The 21,033-nt window shown below is 37.9% G+C and overlaps 2 protein-coding genes across 2 annotated transcripts in view; both read right to left on the bottom strand.

Moving 5' to 3' along the window:
* RpS3A (ribosomal protein S3A) overlaps positions 1-11,694 on the bottom strand; it is a 44,096-nt gene extending 32,402 nt beyond the window's left edge. The window contains exon 1 of the mRNA XM_090379729.1: positions 11,570-11,694. Coding sequence (XP_090235855.1) covers positions 11,570-11,631 — 62 coding nt within the window. The 5' untranslated portion in view covers positions 11,632-11,694. The remainder of the gene's footprint in view (positions 1-11,569) is intronic.
* A 6,596-nt stretch (positions 11,695-18,290) lies between these two features.
* On the bottom strand, positions 18,291-18,707 carry LOC150090727 (uncharacterized). The gene has a single exon (XM_090370362.1). It carries the CDS (start codon positions 18,705-18,707, stop codon positions 18,291-18,293), a length of 417 nt encoding a protein of 138 aa, XP_090226488.1.
* Between the last annotated feature and the right edge of the window lie 2,326 nt (positions 18,708-21,033).

The raw sequence follows: 21,033 nt of genomic DNA, 5'->3' as shown, positions 1-21,033 counted from the left end.
ATGCTTTAGAAAGTTTTTTGAATGTGCAATAACCAAGTGCCACATCAATAATAGCAAAAAAAAAAAAAACTGAAGCAAACACTTTATTAAAGAATATTGCACATTTTAAATGTGCATGTTCATTAATTATTTGGTATGTGTTAGGCAAAGTGAATATAACAAGTAAAGTTTTACAAGATTATATTTAAGATTAGTTTTACAAGATTAGATTAGATTTTGGTTTAGATTTAACAAATGCAAATTTTCAAAATTACTAACTTGAAGTATCTTCAAGATTACAGAAGTGACAAGTTTGAAAACGTCATAAAGGAAACAGAAAAAAATTGTAACCAAATTGGAGATCAAAAAAGATTTTGAAAAAACCAGAAATCAAAGGCAAAAAGCAATGCTTACATATGAAAGTAATGATGAAATTATACCTGATGAAAAAGAAAATTTTAAAATTAATTTCTTTTATAACATTCTAGACAATGCAATAAATGTTTTAAAGGATCATTTTGATTTAATGACGAAAAGTAATGATAATTCCAATATATTATGTAATATAAATAAATGCAGAAGTGGATGACAATGAACTTTTAAAAATTTGCATGGACTTGGAAATGTTTCTAACAGATGAAATGAAAAAGATATCAGGAAGAGATTTAGTTCATGAAATAAAATACTTACAATGTTCTTTCCTTATGAAGAAATATCACCCATAAAAATCCTTGAATTTCTTTGTGAAAAAAAATTGTCTTCACTAACTTGTTCATAGCCCTAGGTATTTTGCTGACATTACCTGTTTCTGTGACCAGCATGGAAAGGAATTTTTCAAAGTTAAAATTAATAAAAACAAATTTAAGGACAACAATGACTCAGAAAAGATTGGATGGATTATCAATGCTATCAATCGAACATGTTTTATTAAAAGAACTTGATTTGGAAGATATGATAATAAATTTTGCAGCCATAAAAGTTCTAAAAGTTTTACTTTAAATGTCTAATTGTCAAAAGTTCAATGTGGCCTAGGAGTACCACATACCCTTAAGCCGGCTGTGATTACACAACAATTCCTCCTAGATTTTCTGAAAATTAGTCAAAATGTGGGAGTGTAAAAATGTACCTTGACACTCATGTTGCAGCTCAGCTTCTTGAAGTTTGCCAACATATTTCCATCTATATTCTTGTAATACAGATCTTGTTGTTCCCTAATAAGTTCTCAATAATGTACATGAAGCTAATCCATGTTTTTTTTTTTTTTATTCATAGTTCCCTCAAAATCTCGGACCCTCATAAGCTGCAAATTTGGGGTCCAACAAAAATATCTTGTTTTTGGGTGATCAATGGGAATTTACTACAAAGATAGTTGAAGCAGGATCCTTCCTGAGATAAAAGCACTCACATATACTGTTCATCAAACTCAGTTTGAAGGGCAAGATGGGCAGTTTTGGGATCTACCACCAGTGATTTATAAACTATGTTCTTTGATCCAGACAACAAACTGTCCCTCCAATTTGGCTAGACCTTAACATCCCAGTGATTACTCATTGCCCGACTATCCCACTCCAAGTAACATACCTATCATTTTAATAAGTCAGAACAGACCAACCAACTGTGTTCTTCATACTTAATATTTGTCAACAACTTCAAGTTCTTATGATTCTTTCAAATACAGAGTGAGCTACTGGAATTTACCCATATTAATTCCATTGTGGAACAACACCTTTGAGACTCCTCTTTGATGAGTCTCCACTGTGTAGGATTGTAACTAATTCCTAAATAGTTCATTTATAATGCAGCAAAAAACCATGGAATCATCCTCAGAAAAGTAGGGGACCAGTTCGTGTTCTCTACCTGTACCATGAGAAAAATATCCCATGTGCTAGATTTTTTGACTAGTCTAGAACCAAAGAGTTCTGCACATTCCTTTGATAAATTTAAATCTCTTATCAGATCATTGAGTTCATGTTGTGAAAACAGTCAAGGGTTGGACTAAATGTCTGCAGGTGTGTACACTTAAAGCTCATCTTCAGAAGCTTCACTTTCAGCACTCTCTGCTGCTATGTTCTCCAATATAAGTGGAGGGTATGAAATCAACAGGTTATCTCCATGTGGGATGGAATATTAGGATGCACAATTCTCTTTTAACTCTGTCCCTCAACATTAATTAAGCAAAAGAGTCATTGTTGTGGTGGTTTGTAGGCTCCTGCAAAAGCATGGGAATTGCAAATGGCATAGCATTCTTTTTACCATTTTCCCGCAATCTAAGTTTGGATTGTTCAAACACTTGCGTGAAGACATTTTACTCACTTTTCAGCACAAGTTGGACATAACCTCAAAAATAAATTGAGCTCATCCTGATAAACACTGCTGCATGGAGCTCTCAAGGTCAAAAAAAAAAAACAAATTAAATAATTGAAGGCAGTGTTGCCAACATGTGAATACAGTAGAACGTCAGTTATCCAGAATAATTTGAAAGGCTGGTCTTTCTTTTTTTTATTTACAGTAAGCGCCAGTTATAGTGATCACATTTGCAAATTGAATTTTGATTCTAATAAGCAAAAGATCAAATTTACTACCCGATCGTACAAACAAAAAGCCCAATAAACTGAAAACTGCAAATTGTTTTTGTTTTATGGTTGTGACTTTTAGCATTCTGTGACCTTCAGAATAGAAAAATATCAGAGACTACTGGGTTTTCTTGGAAACCATGAGTGAATTTCAGATTAGTTTAGCTCCAGATTTGGTAAGAATAATATCAGCTCAAAACTCCGATTTATTATTTTTCTCAATTTTGTACAGTAAAATGTGAACAAAAAGAAAACAGTTTTAACGTTGCAAAAAAAAAAAAAAAAAAAAAAACACGGAAATTATTAATAGAATTAGAAAGAGGTGAAAATATAAGAAATCTCTCCACAGAGTTTAACGTGAGGACTTCAACAATTTACATCAAGAAAAATTCCGATGCTATAACAGAATTTGTGTCGATTATGGACAGTGAAGGAGGATCTTCCTTCGCTATCCCACCGTAGCCGGAGTGGACAGGTGCATAAGGACACATGCCTTGAGTGACCCGGGTTCAAGCCTGTGACTGCTAAATACAGTGCTGCTTCTTGTATTATATCAACCTTGTGAACTCCTCTGACCGTGTGGTCGTCCCAGAGCATAAACAGAAAATTTATTTATTTATCTAGCAGGAAAAAGACTATGTCGAAACTTGAAAATGCGGCTTTAGAGAGTGCACTTTATTTGTGGTTTCTTCAGAAGCAAAGTTTAGGTAAACCGGTGTTTGACCCAATGTTGTATGAAAAAGCATTAGATTTTAATCAAAATTAGGAGGCAATAAAGATTTTAAGGCAAACACAGGTTGGTTGAAAAACTTTAAACTGAGACATGGTATACGTGAATTAGATATTCAAGCCAAGAAACTTGCTGCAGACAAATCAGCAGCAGTGTCCTTTAAAAAGTTTACTTCAGTTACAGCAAATTACTAGAAAGAAAACATTTATAATGTTGATGAGACAGAGCTTATTATTGAAAGCATTACCGAGAAAAGCTCTAGCCACTAAAAGAGAAATGCCTGCACCAGGTTTTAAGATGAGAAAAGAGCAAGTTACAATTGCTATGTGTGCAAATGCTACTGGGATGCACAAATTGTCCATGCTCGTAATCAAGAGCACTTAAAAATCTTTCTAATTTTCCTGTTTTGTATAAAAATCATAAAAATGACTGGATGAATGTTTCTGTTTTCCGAGATTGGTTTATAATTTTTTTTATTTAAATAATCTTAATTATTTAATTTAATTGCAAGGTAAGATTAAATTTATTTAATCTTACTTTACGTCCGATTATCCGGAAAATCTGGCTATCCAAAAGAGGTCTGACATCAATTATTCTAGATAACTGACACATTACTGCAGTGGTTTTCAACCAGGGTGCCGTAACAACATTCCAGGGGTGCCACATAATTTCGGTTTAAGCTACTTATTACTTTTTAACTTATTATTTTAACTCTATAACTTATTATTTTTTAAAATTTATATGTTTATTTCATTATAAAAAGGTGTACAGTATCTTTTTAATTTTGTGGTGATCTATAATTGATATTTACTTAGTACCTCTATATAAAGAATAAAATTATTATATACTGTATATATATAATTTGTATTATGAAATGTAATTTTTATAATTATATTATTGTAATAACTATCATATAACATATATTTTTTAATATTTTATATATATATATATATATATATATATAGAGAGAGAGAGAGAGAGAGAGAGAGAGAGAGAAAGAGAGAGAGAGAATCGGATCTAACAGACAGAAAATTGAGTATTAAGTAGGGGTGCCCCAAATTGAAATAAATTGCTTAGGGGTGCCATTATTAAAAAAAGGTTGAAAACTACTGTATTTAGTTTACAAATTCCAGGCATTCACTCCTAACTAATACATTCAGTAACACAACTTAAGTGATTTGTGAAAAAATGGTATGTGACAGAAAAAAAAAAATAAATAAATAACATTTCTGAAATCAGCATAAAGAACTGAGTTAAAAACAGCTGTTAATTAGTTTACAAACATTGAAAACCATGCAGTGGTATTATCCACTGGACAAGTAAAAAAAGAATTCTTTGGGATGAAGAATCTCAATATTTGTTATTTTAATCAGATGAAAGAGTATGGGTGTGGTGCTGGAGAACATTTTGAAAAGACTATACCATTGCAACTGATGTATGGTGTGACTCAGGTGACCTTCTCATGGTGCTGTACCCATGATTCCTTTATCTTCCTCTAAGAAGTGAGGAAGAGGCCAGATAGGATTGGAATTGCATCTGAATTAACAATTACTTAGGAAGCTAAACTATTAACTCAAATGCAAACAATTTTATCTACAATTCATATTAGTCTATAATATATCCAGAGACCAAGATCATATATATAAATTATCACATATATAATAATTTACCAGATACAAGACCACCTTTGTTATGATGGTTGCAGTATGTAGGTGGGGGAGGTCCAACAGCGCAAATAAAATATCTAAACATAGTTTGTAGGCATTATGCATTGTTTTTTCCTTACACAAGTCATCCACATTATCTTCTTTGTCACACCCTATTTCACTAACCTTCTATATGTCAATTGTCTTCACTGTTCACAGCTGATTTTTTTACTCACTCAGATGCACAACTGGTGCTTCTACCTTCACCTCAAACCAAGTAGCTAGGTTGTTTGCTCCAAGACTGCAACTAAGTACATTACAAGCAGCCTTTGCTTCTTGCTCTCAAAATGCTGGTAATTTAAGATTATTATTAGTGAACCCATCTTTTCCAATACATTTTTCTAGCTGATTTCAATTGCTGTTGAGTTTACTTTCTTCCATGCTAATCCAATACTGAAAGCAATATCTTTCATTGTTAATGTTTTCAGAAATTTTAGAACTTAATTTCTGAGTTCACAACACCAGCAAGTATCTCACCACAATAGTAGGCTTTGAAAGCTCAAATAACACCCTGACCCATGGTCTGAATTGGTGCAGTTATTTTCCTTGGCAGAAACACTACTCTGATCTTGTCATCTTTTGATTTCAGGACATCAGCTGAAGAATGAGCTGAGCAGTGATCTAACAGTAACAGACCCTTTTCAAGTTTTTTTGGAAATCAAGTGACACCTCACTGATGGCACTTGATTTCATATCACTCATCATCTAAGTGTTGGAGCAATTTTCACAGGTAGAGATTTCATGTTGACATGCTCAAAACGCCAGGGACTTCAACTTTTACCAATGCTCAATGACTTTAGCTTGTGATATCAAGCCTTGTTTGTACACAGCAATACAGTAATAATTCTCTCTGTTAGTTTTCGTGCTCACTTTGATGGGTGTCCAGCGACTTGTTGGGGAGAAGTTTATAGTACCACACTTTTTTGTCACAGTTGTATAACTGTTCATCTGCAAAAAGTTACACAATATTCAGGAAATGCTTCTGCAGCTGTATTGTCACCAAATGCAGATTCACCTACAAGACTAACCTGGGACATCCCATGACATCTCTATAGCTACCCTTCAGAAGCTTTAAATGTGTCATCATCTCCACCAAGTAGCTTATAAAATTTAGGTGCCTGTGCTTTCAAAATTACTCCCATTTATTAATATTTCTTCACTGTGCTTCTGTAGAAAAACCACTTGTATAAAAATTGGTCCAAAACAATTTTCACAAAGGCTAATTTTCCTATTTTGGGGGCATACTTCATCTTTGACAGTTTGCGAATTAAAGCATTTTTTCTTCCTCTTCATCCAACTGTGAGTCATTCCTTCTGGAATTCCACACTTGCAAAATATACTGCATTTTGTTTTACCACTCTTAACTCTTTCCATAATCTTTAACTTTTCTTCAACTGTATTATTTATTCTTTTGTTGGCCATTATTTAAGTCCTACTGATTTAATTTTTTCCTGTCTGTATTTATTTCTGATGCCCTAGAATTTACCATGTTTTGAGAAAACTAAACCAAACTGTCCAGCCTATCATAGTGCCAAATTGAAGTCATGATTTCTCCATAATCAATTGGCACTTCATACGTATTTTTGTCTAGTTTAGCAGTTTTGCTATCCTAAAATGTAACTTCTAATTGAAGAAAGGATGTCACTGTTGTTTACAAAAATTTACTTTGTACTAATGCAACCTTCCATCTAATCAACGATCACCAGTATGGATTCCGTCAGTGTTGATCCACTGGTGATAATCTGGCTTACGTTACCCATTTATGGACCAATTCAATGGAAAAGTTCAGTGAAACACAAGCAGTTGCTCTTGACATCTCAAAGGTTTTCGATCGTGTTTGGCATAAAGGTCTTCTAAACAAGCTTCCATCTTATGGTTTGCCAACTGTTTTTAGTAATTGGTTATCCAGTTTTCTCTCTGACTGCTCACTGAGGGTGATGGTAGATGGCTCTCTGTCTTCTAACTTATCCACTAATGCTGGTATCCCCCAAGGTTCAGTTCTTTCCCCCACTCTTTTCCTCTTGTATATTAATGACCTTCCATTGACTGGAAATCCTATCCATAGTTTTGCCAATGATAGCACATTGCATTCCACTTTCCATTTTGAGAAGCCTTGTCCTGCTCAATCAGCTTCGACTTCTCGAAAATCTGCTACCAATTCCTTAAATGCCGATCTCCAGATAATTCTCCAGTTGTTGTTGTTGTTGCTTGGGTTTTATTGGCGCATTAGCGAGTAAGGCTATAATGCGCCACAATTCTCCAGTGGGGCAAAGAAATTTAGTTGATTTCAACCCTGCTAAAACTCAGTCTTGTCTTATATCTCGCAAAAAGGATTCTTCTGCTCCTATGCTCATCTTAAGTGACACTCCGATTTCTAGGCAAAATGATATATCTCTTTTGGGGATTACCCTGACTTCTAATCTCTCTTGGCACAAGCACATTACAAATATTGCTTCCTCTGCATCTAAAAAACTTGGTTTTCTCTTTCGCTCTCGGCATTACCATTCTTCCAAACAGCTGCTCACTCTGTATAAATCGCAAATCCACCCTGCCATGGAATACTGTTCCCACATCTGGGGTGGTGCCCCCAAAACCTCTCTCAGGCTTCTTGATTCTGTTCAGAATAGGGCAGTTAGGTTAATTAATAATTCATCACTAACAGAGTCTCTCCACTCGCTGTCTCATAGACATGCTGTTTCTGCTGCATGCCTCTTTTACAGATACTTCCATGGGCACTGTTCTTCTGAATTGGCTTCTATGATTCCGGCTCTCTCTTTCAAAACAGTCCAAACATGTGCCGCCACCAGCCAACATCCATTAACTGTCCAACTTCAAACTCACAGAACTAACTTTTCCTCTTCCTCGTTTATTCATTCAACTGCCGTTTTCTGGAACAACCTTCCTTCATACGTATTTCCTGAAAATTACAGTCTACAGAAGTTCAAGTCCAATGTCAACAAATATCTTCTTTCGTCTTCTCAACCTCCAACCGAAGCACGGTACTATGTACTATAGGTTCTAATACCTCTCATGTTTGGGGTTTACATAAAAAAAAAAACTTTATAACGGTAGCCATATTCCTCTTCAGAGAAAGCTGTTTGTAATTAGTGTTCCACTAATGCACTCTACTGCATCTCTAGCTGAGGGGAGAAACAGGATGTCTACAGTAGTTAGTATCTGACGAGTTGTTTACAATAATTACTCTGCAACTGAATATATCGAAGCAAATACAGTCAAATTTTAGCTAATTTCTCCTCTTGGAAATACAGTAGTAAGATGTATAGTAGTGAATATATACAGTATTCACTTTTCCCAGTTTCCAATATGAAACTGCTAGTTCTTTGAACACTACTTTTTTTCATAATTCGTTTTGGGGAACATGATTGTACCCATGGTATATCCGAAACTGCAGTATGAAGAGGCATATTTTATTGAAGTTGCACTATTTGATACTTTAAAATAACATCTTCAGTCATAATAGCATCCTTATTACTCTTATTTTTCGAAACCTCTATCTGAGAAGATGAGAAAAAAATTCTGTACACCCAATACTGATTATTTTCAGCTAAACGTCTATAATTAAAATATAACATCAGATAAATTTAAACAAACTAACTTTCCGAAATGAAATATAGCAGTATGCTTTGTTTTTTTTTTATGCTAAATCTAAATATGAACATTTTCTTTTCTTGCACTAAGAGGCTGCAAGATATACACATCAATACAATGATATTCATACCCGGAGAATGATATGCATGAACATCTTACCTTCAACAGTTAAATTTCTTGGATAACAAATGAAATTTATGAGGGCCGAGTGTTTCTTTCAGCAACATCCAGCAGTAGTTTGCCAACATATTTGTGTTATGCCTTCCATATAATGTTTTGCCATAATAACAATGTCCTTGTGGAATCTTTCCTCATGCTCATCACTAACATTGCACAGCTTTCTAAGAAATCTAAGTAAGGTTTAAGGAAGTGAATTTTTGGTGACATGCTGCATTCCACATTTTGTGATACCTGAAGTAATAGTTCAATTTCCATCCCTTTCTTTCCTAAGAAGTTTTCTTCAAAACTTTGAAAGATTTCCAAGCTGCTAGTTCTTAGGAAGTACTCATTTTCTAAATGACTAACTTATAAGCTTGACTTCCCTTATGTGAAGAATAAGGTTACCAAATCCGATGTTTTTCCACATTTCTCTTTCTCTCTCTCTCTCTCATGCCATTAAATTTCATGTAGTTAACTGGCCATCATATCTTTGCAAATAAAATTAACTCATTTGTAGCTTGCCTTTGCTCTTCAGTAATTTTCAATATAATTATGAATTATGTTTTCAACGAACAAAATTCAGCCAAGTTTCAATTCTACATTATAAATTCAAAATATCCACATTTCTTATTGAGATTCCTTTCCTAATATTTGGTCTTTATGAATAATGACATTGATATGGTCTACGTGGGTCTCCTAATTTAATTGATTCTTCAAAAGCTTCCATGAACAAATACCTCTAAAAACACCGGTAATAATCAATTCCAGTATGACTAAATAAGGTCCATCTATTCTAGAGGATACATTAAGGTCATTCTCCAGAACACAGGTACAACCCCGTACTTTGGCAAGAAAGAGAGCAAGGCAGTGTTAGGCTGGTGAATGCACCTCCCACCCACTGCTTTCCCCTCCCCTCTCCTGCATGTTACTAGGTGGATGTCACATCACATTACAATATGTCAGAGCAGCAATGAAGAAAAAGAAATGGCAAAATGGCATTTTTTTTAAACAACTTACAAAAATTAACGCCACATACAACCACTGATTCTTCTCGCCCATACATTACTAGATGATTTCACACGCATTAACAATGAGAATTGCTCATGCACATCAACAGAAATTTTTTTTTTTTTTTTTTGCCTCTGGTGGACCCCCACTTTTGTAGGGCCAGCAGCTCCCATTAATCCCATTTTGCTCAAGTTTTTTAAAGTCTTTTCTGGGAACCACATCAAAAGCTTTGATGAAATCAAGGTAAATAATGTCAACATTATTTCTTACATCCAACTGTTTTTTTTGACTTTGCTGTAATAATTAACGGTCAGGAAAGGCTCTTTCCCTTCACAAATCCATGCTGTGATCCATTAACGATAGAATTCCTTTTGAGTTGGTCCTGTACTGTATCTGTAATCAGGGACTCGTGACTTGATCCACCACTGAAGTGAAACTCGCTAGTCTACACAGCAGTTCCCTCTAATACTTTCCTTGGTGGAATGAGATTAACTTTTCACACTTACCTCATGCTATTGTGAAGCTAATTGCATACAAAAATGATCGACTGTTATTACATGATATGGCTTTTATATATTAACTAGAAAATAAACAATTGGCGTGTGCTGATTTGATGTCACCACCAAAAACAGTCACTTGTCTGTTATCCTCCATCCAGTGTATTTCTTAGTGGCAGTATAATAATAATGGTGGTTAATAATAATGACCAGCATAAGTTACAAGTCTAACTCAACCTAACCAGTGTATTGTCAGCATGGTGATATAATAACTACTGGTGGTAGGATAATTAACAAGTACCAACAAAAGTATTAGAACATTATCTGCATATATTGCAACATTCACACAGAATTCCAGGAAAGGAAGAAGCAGGTAAGAATAGTATGGCTCATAGTGCCACTATGATAGTATACCAGCAGTAATGAGCCTCATCAGAGGACCATTGATGCAAGAAACATGTATATGACTGCACATGTTTGCAAAGCATAAGTTACCAGATGCTATACAGACTTCAAAGAATGGGTAATCAGTGTCAATTTTTAGTGCACTACACCTTATTTTAATCGCATGTACATAATATCAATTTGATTTATTTCTCAATAAATTAATTATATACAAATGGCTGTCAAAATGCTGGACGTCTTATCAAATCATAATGAATATTCAAAGGACATATCTATCGTATCAGGAAATGGAAGAATTTTTTTCCATAAAGTTTTGAAAACGAAATGGAGACTGGTTAAACAGCATTCATGGTTCCGAGCGATTTACATATAGCTACAGGAATTACCACGAATTTCGTTCACAGTAGCAGAAAAAAATTAAAAATGAGGCACTAGTTTAAGAAATGAATCATGCCATGTAAACACTGGCAAATTTAACCATGAAGACTGAAATGCAACCAATTCCTGCTGTATTTTTTGGAATCAAATTTGATCTTTATATTAAAATGAAATAAGGAATCTTTGTTCTCGGCAATAGTCATATTATTAGGACATTCATCAATAAAAGGGTCAATATCACAAAAAAAAAAAAAAATTATATAATATATATATATATAGACACGGATAAATTATTGAGAAATAAACAAGCAGCATAATATTTATAACTCAAACACAATCTACTTCAACTTCAGAAATGATTTCGTCAAAACACAGAATGGTGAAAAGAATGCACAGGTTCATTCCACACGACACCAAGACGCATCCAAAAGCATCAACTAGCACTACCAACATTACACAACGAGTTATTGTAATTCAAGAAAGCTGATTATGGACGATTAAATATCAATCCCATTTTTTACTTACATCTTCTTTTTAACTCCTTTCTTTCCACCTTTTGCTAAACCTTTATTTTTCCCAACAGCCATAATTACACGCAGGTAACAATTCGAGAGGCCTAAAGAAACTTCATGAGCGCACAACGCCCTCTCATAAAGATACTTCTCTCTAGAGAATTTTAGACATTAAAAATAGAAAAAAAAAAAAAACACGCGCACAGATGTTAAAACATACGAAAACAGGTAGTAGGAGTATTAGATTTGGATTATGTGAAGAGCAGTGATTCTTAATCGTTTTCTTCTGAATATTAATGGTTTTTGCAATAAACCCTTGAGTAACAAGAATGGTGGGAAATTCTCTGCCACCGGGATTTCATAACTTATTGTAATTATTGTAATACGTTGCACATGCGATTCCATAATCTTGGCCCTCGCGGGTGGTAAGCGGACATAACCACCATCCTCCTACTCCTCCAACCACACAAGGTGGGAAAGAAAATGGTTCAAATGCCGTCAATGACGTGGGAACTTTTTTTTACAAAGTGACTGATTTAATCGGACTCAGGCGGGGGTCGCATGGTTTATCTCCCAGATGCTCAATATTTTCGCTCAGCAACCAAAGAACATACTCAAATCATAGACACAATATACTTACGGGTCATACCCTTGGTTATTTGGCTTGTCATTGGCACCATATTTACTATATAATTCGACAACCCTGTTTGCGCTTACCGGGAAGTACAATAGCAAAAGACTGCCAGAAGTGGGACTGCATTCTTGGCATCCTTGGCATCGTCCGCCTCAGACGCCATCCTATCACTGTGAAAGAAAGGTATCGTGTCGTCTTCGGTGACAAATCACGTTTCTTCTGCTTGGGCTCCAGTGAGGGCAGAATCGTCATCCGGACACAAGCCAGAGCTCGATGTAATCCAGTGTGCATTAAAGACCGGCATGCAAAGCCAACACCAGGAATCAAGAAGAGACTGGATTAAAAAGATGAATTCATTGTTTCTGTTTATATCAAATTTAGAAGTATAGCAAGATAAGTCTCCGCTTCATTAAGCTGTATACAAAAAAAAAGAATTCCCCGTTATTTCTGAATGTAATAGGCCTTTAGTTATAAATTGCTTTTACAATTACTTAGATTTGTAATCGTGGTAACACTAAATATATACAATTTTCATTTAGAAATATTTATTATTATTATTATTATTATTATTATTGCTCCTATATTTTTCTCCCTGATTGGGAGATCCACTTCGTGACGGGTATTGCTACCAAGTACACAGGGTGGTTCTTATTATGTTCGGTGTTACTATTGGTCGAGGAACTCTCTGACTGTCTTACAGGTTTTCACGATTGCTACTTTCTGGAGTTCCTTGCAGGTGTTCGCTGGGAAACCTATTGCTGCTCGGCTGTTATGTAAGGTCTTTGGCACCATACCTGTGGTTGACACGATGATCGGAATGGTCGTTACTTGTTGCATATGCCACATCTCCTTATTATTATTGTTGTTGTTGTTGTTGTTGTTGTTGCTGCTGCTCTTATATTATTTCTCCCTGATTGGGGGATTTCACTCCGTGACGGGTACTGTTACCAAGTAAACAGGGTAGTTGTAATGTCTGGTGTTACTGTTGGTTGAGGAAATCTCTTACTGTCCTACATGTGTTCAGGATCGTGAATTTCTGAAGTTCCTTGTAGGTGTTCTCTGGGAGACCTATTGCTGCTAGGCTGCTATGTAGAGTCTTTGGTACCATACCGGTGGTTGACACGATGATCGGGATGGTTGATACTTCTTGCATATGCCACATCTCCTTGATCTCATGTCTCAAGTTCGTGTACTTCCTAATTTTTCCTCATGCGTTTTCTGGACATTGCTAGTGTTGGGCACTGCTATGTCAATCAGGTAGGTAGCCTTTTCTATCTTGTCCACAAGGGTTATGTCCGGTCTGCTGTGCGGAATGGTCGTATCCGTTATTATGGCGCGGTCGCCGTACAGCATGTGGTTTCGGGTCTCTAGTACTGCCTAGGGTTCGTACTTGTAGTGTGGTACACTTTCTTTGGTCAACTGGTATTTCCTCGCTACCTTCTGATGTATTATCCTAGTTACCTGGTTGTGTCTATGAGTGTATTCAGTCTGGATGATCACCTTGCAACCGCGGTGATGGGTTGGATTGTTTCTCGGGCCAGGTGGAATCGTCGACATGTGTCATCTGACATTCCGGGCTCCTTTGCGATGTATTTTCTATAGTATCTGGTGTTGATTACCTGGTCTTGGATGGCCAGCATGAATCCTTCAGTCTCGGGGAAGAGCGTCCCGCTTGTGAGCCATGCATTGGAAGCAACGTTGTCGATATGATCTTGATAGAGGTCATTGTAGTGTCTGCTATGGAGTGTCTTCTTTTCCAATCTTTCTAACTTCGTTTCTTGTGGGGTCTGGGTGGATGGCGGTTCCTCGCTTAGGTTAAGTGGGGTATACCACATATCTATCTTCCTTATGGCCTAGTAGAGTGGTGCTGTGTTGTTCTCGAAGTAATCCTTCAGGTGAACTATCGCTGTGTTCTGTTGCTCTATCAGGCTCCTTCCTCCCTCTTTCCGAGTTATTGTTAGTCTCTCCACTGCTGACTTCGGGTGGTACTGGCGGCTCTTCGTCATCATTGTCCATCCATGTCTTTCCCATGATATCTTCTAGCTCGGTGTTAGTCCAATCTATGACCCCGAAGGTGTATGTTAGTACTGGAGCTGCATAGCTGTTTATGGCTTTAACTGTGTTCCCTCCGTTCAATTTTCTTTCAGCAGGCTTTTGAGTCTCTGGTGATATTTTTCGATCAGGCAATTCTTGATTTCCTTGTGCTCTAACTGCTGAGCCTGCATCATCCCTAGGTATTTGTATGTCTCTCCTTCTGTCATAGATTCGATTGCTTTACCAGTCAGCGGCTAGTAGTTTTGGCCAACTAATTTTCCCCGGAGCATTGTATGGGTCTTGCATTTGTCTAGACCAAATTCCATCCTGATGTTCCTTGCTGAATTCTTCGGTGATCCGAAGTAGTTGCTGGAATTGCTTCTCAGTTGCCGCATACAGCTTGGTGTCATTCATGTTCATCAGGTGGGTGAGGGTGTACAGGTTCTTTGAGATTATATCCATACTTGTTGCCGGTAAGCATGGTGGATAGTGGGTTGAGTGCTAGACAGAACCACAGTGGGCTCAGAGCATCTCCCTGAAATATTCCTCTCCTAATGGGGATTGGCCTGGTTGTGATGTTATCGACCTTCATATCGGATTGACCATGTAGATCTTCAGTGTCTCTATAAGCCAACTATGAGGTACGGAGTCGAAGGCCTTGCGGTAATCGATGTAGGCCGTGTATAGGTTGCGGTGCTTCTTGTAGGCTTGCTCCATAACTGCGGCATCTATGCTGAATTGCTGCTTGAATCCTTTGCTCCTCCGTGTGCATCCTTTCCATTGTTCGGCCATTAGGTTCTGACTCTCTAAGTGGTCTGATATCCTGGTTATGGAGCTGATCAGGATATTGTACATCGTTGGAAGGCAGGTGATTAGTCTGTATTTCGCCGGGTTTCTTGTACCTTCGTCTAGACCAAGTCGTCTTTAGGCTTCAGATATGTTACTCCTTCAGTAGAAACTTCGGGACTGTCTCCAGGTGCCTTATCATTCGAGGGAAGTGTTGTGCTAGGTGCTTGTGTGTGCAGGTGGGCTTCTTGTAGCAGTAGTTGTGGATGTTATCAATTCCTGGAGTTCGCCAGTTGTGGGTGTTCCTATTCGACTGTTTTACTTCTTCTTCTCGAATCTCCCACTATCTCATCTCTTGTACGTTCTTGGTTTTCTTCTGTTCTACTTCTACCCAGGGGGCCTCGGCTGTTATGTCTTGCTTCACTACTCCAGATATTTCTCCAGAACTACTCGATCGTCTTCTTCTTGAGCTGTCCGTTTTCTGCCTTCTCATCTTCTCCAGTTTCCTGTAGAAGGTTCTTTGGTCGTCATCGAAGATTCGGTTGTTTGTTTTCTTCTGGGAGCTCTCTTTGTATTGGTGTGATCTCTTGCTGAGTGCGAGGAGGTTCTGCTTTAGTGTGTCTAAGTATTCTCCTTTTCTCTGATTTTTTGTCTCATGTTTGCTGTGTCTCTTGAGAGTGCGCTTCACCTTTCCAATCAATTTCTTACTTCTATTACCCTGCTGGTACTGGGTCAACTAACCTATCTTGACTCTTAATTCTTCTATCTTCTGTTGAAGTCTTCTTTCCCAAGCTTCCGGTTCCTTCTGTTTTCGGTTCTTCTGCTGCTGGTTTCTCGTTTCTTTTCCATTAATCCTAGTAGCTGCTATGGCAACACAGTATACGGCTGTGTGGATAGCCTCCAGCGTTGCACCATTATTGCCAAGGTAATGTGGCATTATTTGCTGATTGAAGTGGTTTGTTACTCTCCACAGGATTTTATTTGGCCTCTGTTTGGTATCACGTGGGTTCTTGTGGGGTCCATTCCTTCGAATTCTGTTAGGGCCTTCTTCCACTCATCTTCTATTTTCGAAATAATGACTTCGTCTCTTTCCGCTTCAGCTACTCTGGGTTGTATTTCTTCTTGCTCTTCCTCCTCTGATTCCGTAGTATGCGGGTTTTATTGGCGCATTAGCAACTAAGGCTATAATGCCCGTAGTATACTGTTCCTCCTCTGGTTCTATATTGGCCATATTCTTTGTTCTTTGTAGTTGATCGTAGTATGCTCTTTATGATGTATGTATTCATTTCGATGCTCCCCTTCATGCTTTGGCATCTTCTTCCCTCCTGTGTGGTCACTAGTGCAGTTGCACAGGGAGTATTCTCGACTGTGTGGACAGCCTCCAGCGTTACACCACTTCCAGTTGGTGGGACTGGATGGTCTAGCCCTTCTCATTTGGTAGCCATAAGGAGGACAGAGCCACTTGCTCCATTGTCTTGCTCTGGAGACTGTCTCCAACTTTTCGAACCGACCCTCTGCCTAAGGCAGGAACGCGAATGACTTTACCTGCGCCACACTCGATGCAGTATGATTAATATATACGATATCATCCATCTGTGGCGGTGGACTTGTTTAGCTTCGGCTTATGTCCATTGGTTTTTAGTTCTCGTGAGTGACACCAGATGGCGACACCAGAGTGACACCAGGTGGCGACCTCGCAGCCATCACACCGATCTTGGGGAAGTTAAGTCCAATGGAGCAACTTTCGCGATGTTTTATTATTGTTATTATTATATCGGGCTACCAGCGTAATAGAGATGATTTCGCTTCCACCAAGGCGGGATTCGAGCCCGATCATCAGGCTGGTAGTCCAGTGTCTTAACCACTGGGCCATCATGCCCCCTTTATTATTATTATTAGTAGTAGTAGTAGTAGCCATATGGTGCAATGAAGCCTGAGGCTTATGCTGCACCAGCCAAAAAAAATAAATAAATAAAATAAAGTAGATAACGCTAGACTGATAATTCGAGTGTCTCTATGTTTTATTATACACTGCTCAACAAAATTAACAGAACAAAATATTTTTCATGATAACTGTATTGTGAACAGTGTCGCCAATGGCGAATATTTGACAAACAGTAGAAACCGGATAAGAAATTCCAGCATAAGAAACTTTCCTCTGTACTAGGTTTGGGTTCTTAATTCCCAGTTTCAACTCTGTATATTGTAATGTCTTATTTTCTCGGGTAAAGAGCTTTCTCCCATAAAAAGTATGTGATAAGAATATACAGTGTATTATTATAATGACAGTTTCCCACTTAATACGTTTTTAAATATAGAAATTATTTATTTTTATATTAAAAATATATTAAACAATACAGTATAAAAATTTTGGTAATCGAACAAGTTAATGCATACATCATTTTAATTCGTAGTAAATCACCGAAGTAGGTGAAATAGCATCGTTTTTGTTATATCTCATATTGTGAATGCCTTCAAAACGAGTTGGGCTGATATTGCACTACCTCGAATAACGCTTCCTCAGTGGAGAAAACTAATGTTACTTCTCGGCAGATATCACCATCGGTATCTGCCGAGAATAAGTAACATTAGTCTTCTCCACTGAGGAAGCGTTGCTTATTCAAGATAGTGCAATATCAGCGCAACTCTTTGTGAAGGCGTATAAGAAGATATTACAAAAACAATGCCATTTCATCTACTTCGGTGATTTGCTACGAAATAAAATTATGTATGCACCACTTTGTTCGCTTTGAGAATTTTCCGTAGTCGGAGGCTTTCACCCCCAAAACCTTTTTTTACTGTAAACATTTTCATATAATGAAAGTGACATATTGCAACCGTTTTCAGTGCAGACTTAAGGTACAGGCTAGCAAGGCCCTTGCCCAAGGCTCCGTTATTGTCTTGTCTTGTCTCCACGGCACTACGGTCCTTGTAGAACTTTCGCCTCCTCAACGATTTTGCTCCAGCTGTTTCTTTCCCTGGCCAATGTTCTCCATCGTCTCACCCTAAGCTGTCTTAGATCGTTCTCTATGTCGTCCGCCCACCTCCTTCTCAGTCTTCCTCTCATTCTTCTTCCTCCCGGTTGCTCTTCCATTGCTTTCCTCGGCCATCTGTTTTCCTCCATTCGTATCACGTGGCCTGCCCATCTAAGTCTTCAGCTCTTTATCACTCCCACTATGTCTGGTTTTCCATACAGTTCCTTCAGCTCTTGGTTTTTCCTTATTTTTCACTCTTCCCCGACTTTTACAGGGCCAAAGATTTACCTTAATATCTTCATTTCTCACACCTTTAAAGATTTTTCGTCCTTTTTATTAAGCACCCATGTTTCATTAGCATAAGTCACGATAGGTCGTACCACTGTTTTAAATAACACTAATTTCGTTCTTCTAGAGAACAGCTTTGATCGAAAGTGTTTCTGCAGGGAAAAGTAGCATCTATTACCAGCATTAAGATGAGCCTGAATTTCTGGGGTGTTACTACTATCAGGTTGAATCATAGCTCCCAGATATTTGAAGGATTCAGTTCTATTGAAACTATGCTTTGCTGTTTGCCAGATCTGTTGGGTTCTATGTCTCTCCATCCTACTTGTAATCATAAACTTCGTTTTATTTTCATTTACCTTCAACCCAACCCTTTCTGCTTCTATCTCAAACTCTTCAAAAGCTGTCCTCAGAATATATGGGTTTCTGGAAGTCATCACTACATCATCTGCATAGGCTAAGTGCTGGTAGAGTCAGTTATATATGATCCCATTGGAGGTGGCTGATACTTTCCTCATAACCCTCTCCAACACCAAGTTAAAAAGGACAGGTGACAAAGGGTCCCCCTGTCTCAGCCCTCTCCTCACTTCGAAGGACTCAGAGAGATTCCCTTGCACCTTAATCTTGCACTTGCTTCCTTCCAGCATGATCTTCCTCAACCTTAAAAGCATGCCCAGGCTTTCCACTCTTTCCAACCTATCCACACTATCATATGCCGTGCTGAAATCAATAAAGAGAGGGTGCAGTTCTACATTATATTCGTAGCACTTCTCCAAGATCTGTCTGAAGGTGGAAATAGGGTAAACAGTCGAACTCCCTACACGGAACCCACTTTGATATTCAACAACTATTCCTTCTGCTAGACTTGCTATTCTTCTAGTCAGGATGAAGGATAAAATCTTATATGTTGTACTAAGTAGGGCAACCCCTCCGTAGTTTCCACACATTAGTTTATCTCCCTTCTTGTGGATTGGGATGATTACCGCTGTCTTCCAGTCATTTGGCAATTCTTCTCTTTCTCATATATCCGATATAAGCTGATGTAATTTTTGGATCAGTTTCTCGCCACATGCTTTTCCGGGTGCTTTGTTATTTTTAGCCTTTTAGACTGCATCCCATACCTCTTCTATTGTTGGACCCAAGATACTTTCAACATTATCTGTTTCTTCTTTCTCTTCTACAATTTCTTCTGGGGGTGCCTGTTCTTTATTAAGTAAGGAATAAAAATGCTCCTTCCAAACTTCTGTGATCTCCACAACTCCCCCCACTATTTCTCCTTTCTTATTCTTACACAGGTTAAGACGGAACTGGAAACCTTTTTTTATGTTTCCTACTCCTTTATAGAATTTCCTGATCTGCCCTCTGTCGTATTCTTCTTGCATTTTTTCTATTCCCATTCTCTTTTCTTTTGTCTACATACTGACTTTTCTTTGGCTCTTTTGATCCTGTAATCCTTAGTATTCTTTCTAGTTCCTCTCTGTAACATTTTCTGCCTGGCTTGGTTTCATTCTTCCAGGATCTTTTCAGTCCTGTAAGAAGATATAACAAAAACAATGTCATTTCACCTACTTCGGTGATTCGCTACGAACTAAAATGATGCATGCACCAACTTGTTCGAGTAGAGACTGCTACACTCAGTGCTTCCTTAATATCTTCCCATTTTTTATTCATGGGCTCACCATCCTGTTTTTGGTATTTCTCCAGTTGTTTCTCGACTTTCATCTTTCTCTAGTATCTTCATCTTTAAGTTTATCTTGTTGATATCTTTTCTTTGTTGTCTCTCCTTTTGCTCTATATACCTTTGAGAGCCTATTTTGCAGACGGCACCGTACCATAAAATGGTCCGAATCGCAATCTTCTCCCCTGTAACTATTCAAATCAATTACATCCGTAGCATGAGGGGTATTAATGAGTATGTGATCTATTTGATTACGTGTGACACCATCAGGTGATATCCAAGTTTCTTTGTGGATATTCGTATGTGATAAAGACCCCTCTAAGCCTTAGCGTACCTATTCTTTCATTGATTACACTGTAACTCATCATTCGTGCTTTAGTGTCCTTCTTAATCATAAAGCCTGTCCCCAGAATGTTGTCTCTGCTTCCACTATTTATTAGGGTGTAGTCTCGGAGGTCTATAATTTCTAAGTTTCCCTATCTTATCTCTTGTAATGCTGCTACACTTATATCTCTTCAATTTCCTGCTTGTTGCTGGTTGGTACAAACTTCGGACGTTCCACGTAGCTACAAAAATCTCTTTTATCCTCTTGGCATGGTTGGGTCGAATCCCATTTGAGACAGTCCGGCTATTTCCTTGAGGTTTTGTAACGTTATGTTTTTTTCTCTGGGGTGGGAGTTGTTAGCCCCACGTCCAACCTGGAGGACCAGGGTATCTCTCTTAGTCTGAGTCATCACTTGTAACCTGTCCGGCATGGGAGGCTCTGCTGGTAGTAAGACTACCGCCGTTTTAGCGCACAAGATCATTTGGCCGCACAAGCCCCACCACTACGACAAAGTGGAGATACTTCGGGGGAGGCGTTATTTAAGGAGCGCCAAAAACAGAAGAACGATGAGGCAAAAAAATTATATCCGTAGTAAAGGGCGCAGAAATACCCTGGTCCGGCCCTGATCGTTTTCATCGATATCCATAACTGGAAAGCGTCGACCACGTGAAGCAGAATGAAGCGTTTCCCGTTACATTCTGATGGTTCTGAACAGTTCAGAATTACTTAGTGGGTTGTTGCTGTGTCTTATTGTAATCAT

Source organism: Mastigoproctus giganteus, chromosome 1 (genome assembly GCF_048544385.1).
Source record: "Mastigoproctus giganteus isolate SK-2022 chromosome 1, ASM4854438v1, whole genome shotgun sequence".
Taxonomy (NCBI): Eukaryota; Metazoa; Arthropoda; class Arachnida; order Uropygi; family Thelyphonidae; genus Mastigoproctus; species Mastigoproctus giganteus.
Note: the sequence above shows the minus strand (reverse complement) of the source record. Positions and strands in the feature narration are given on the sequence as shown.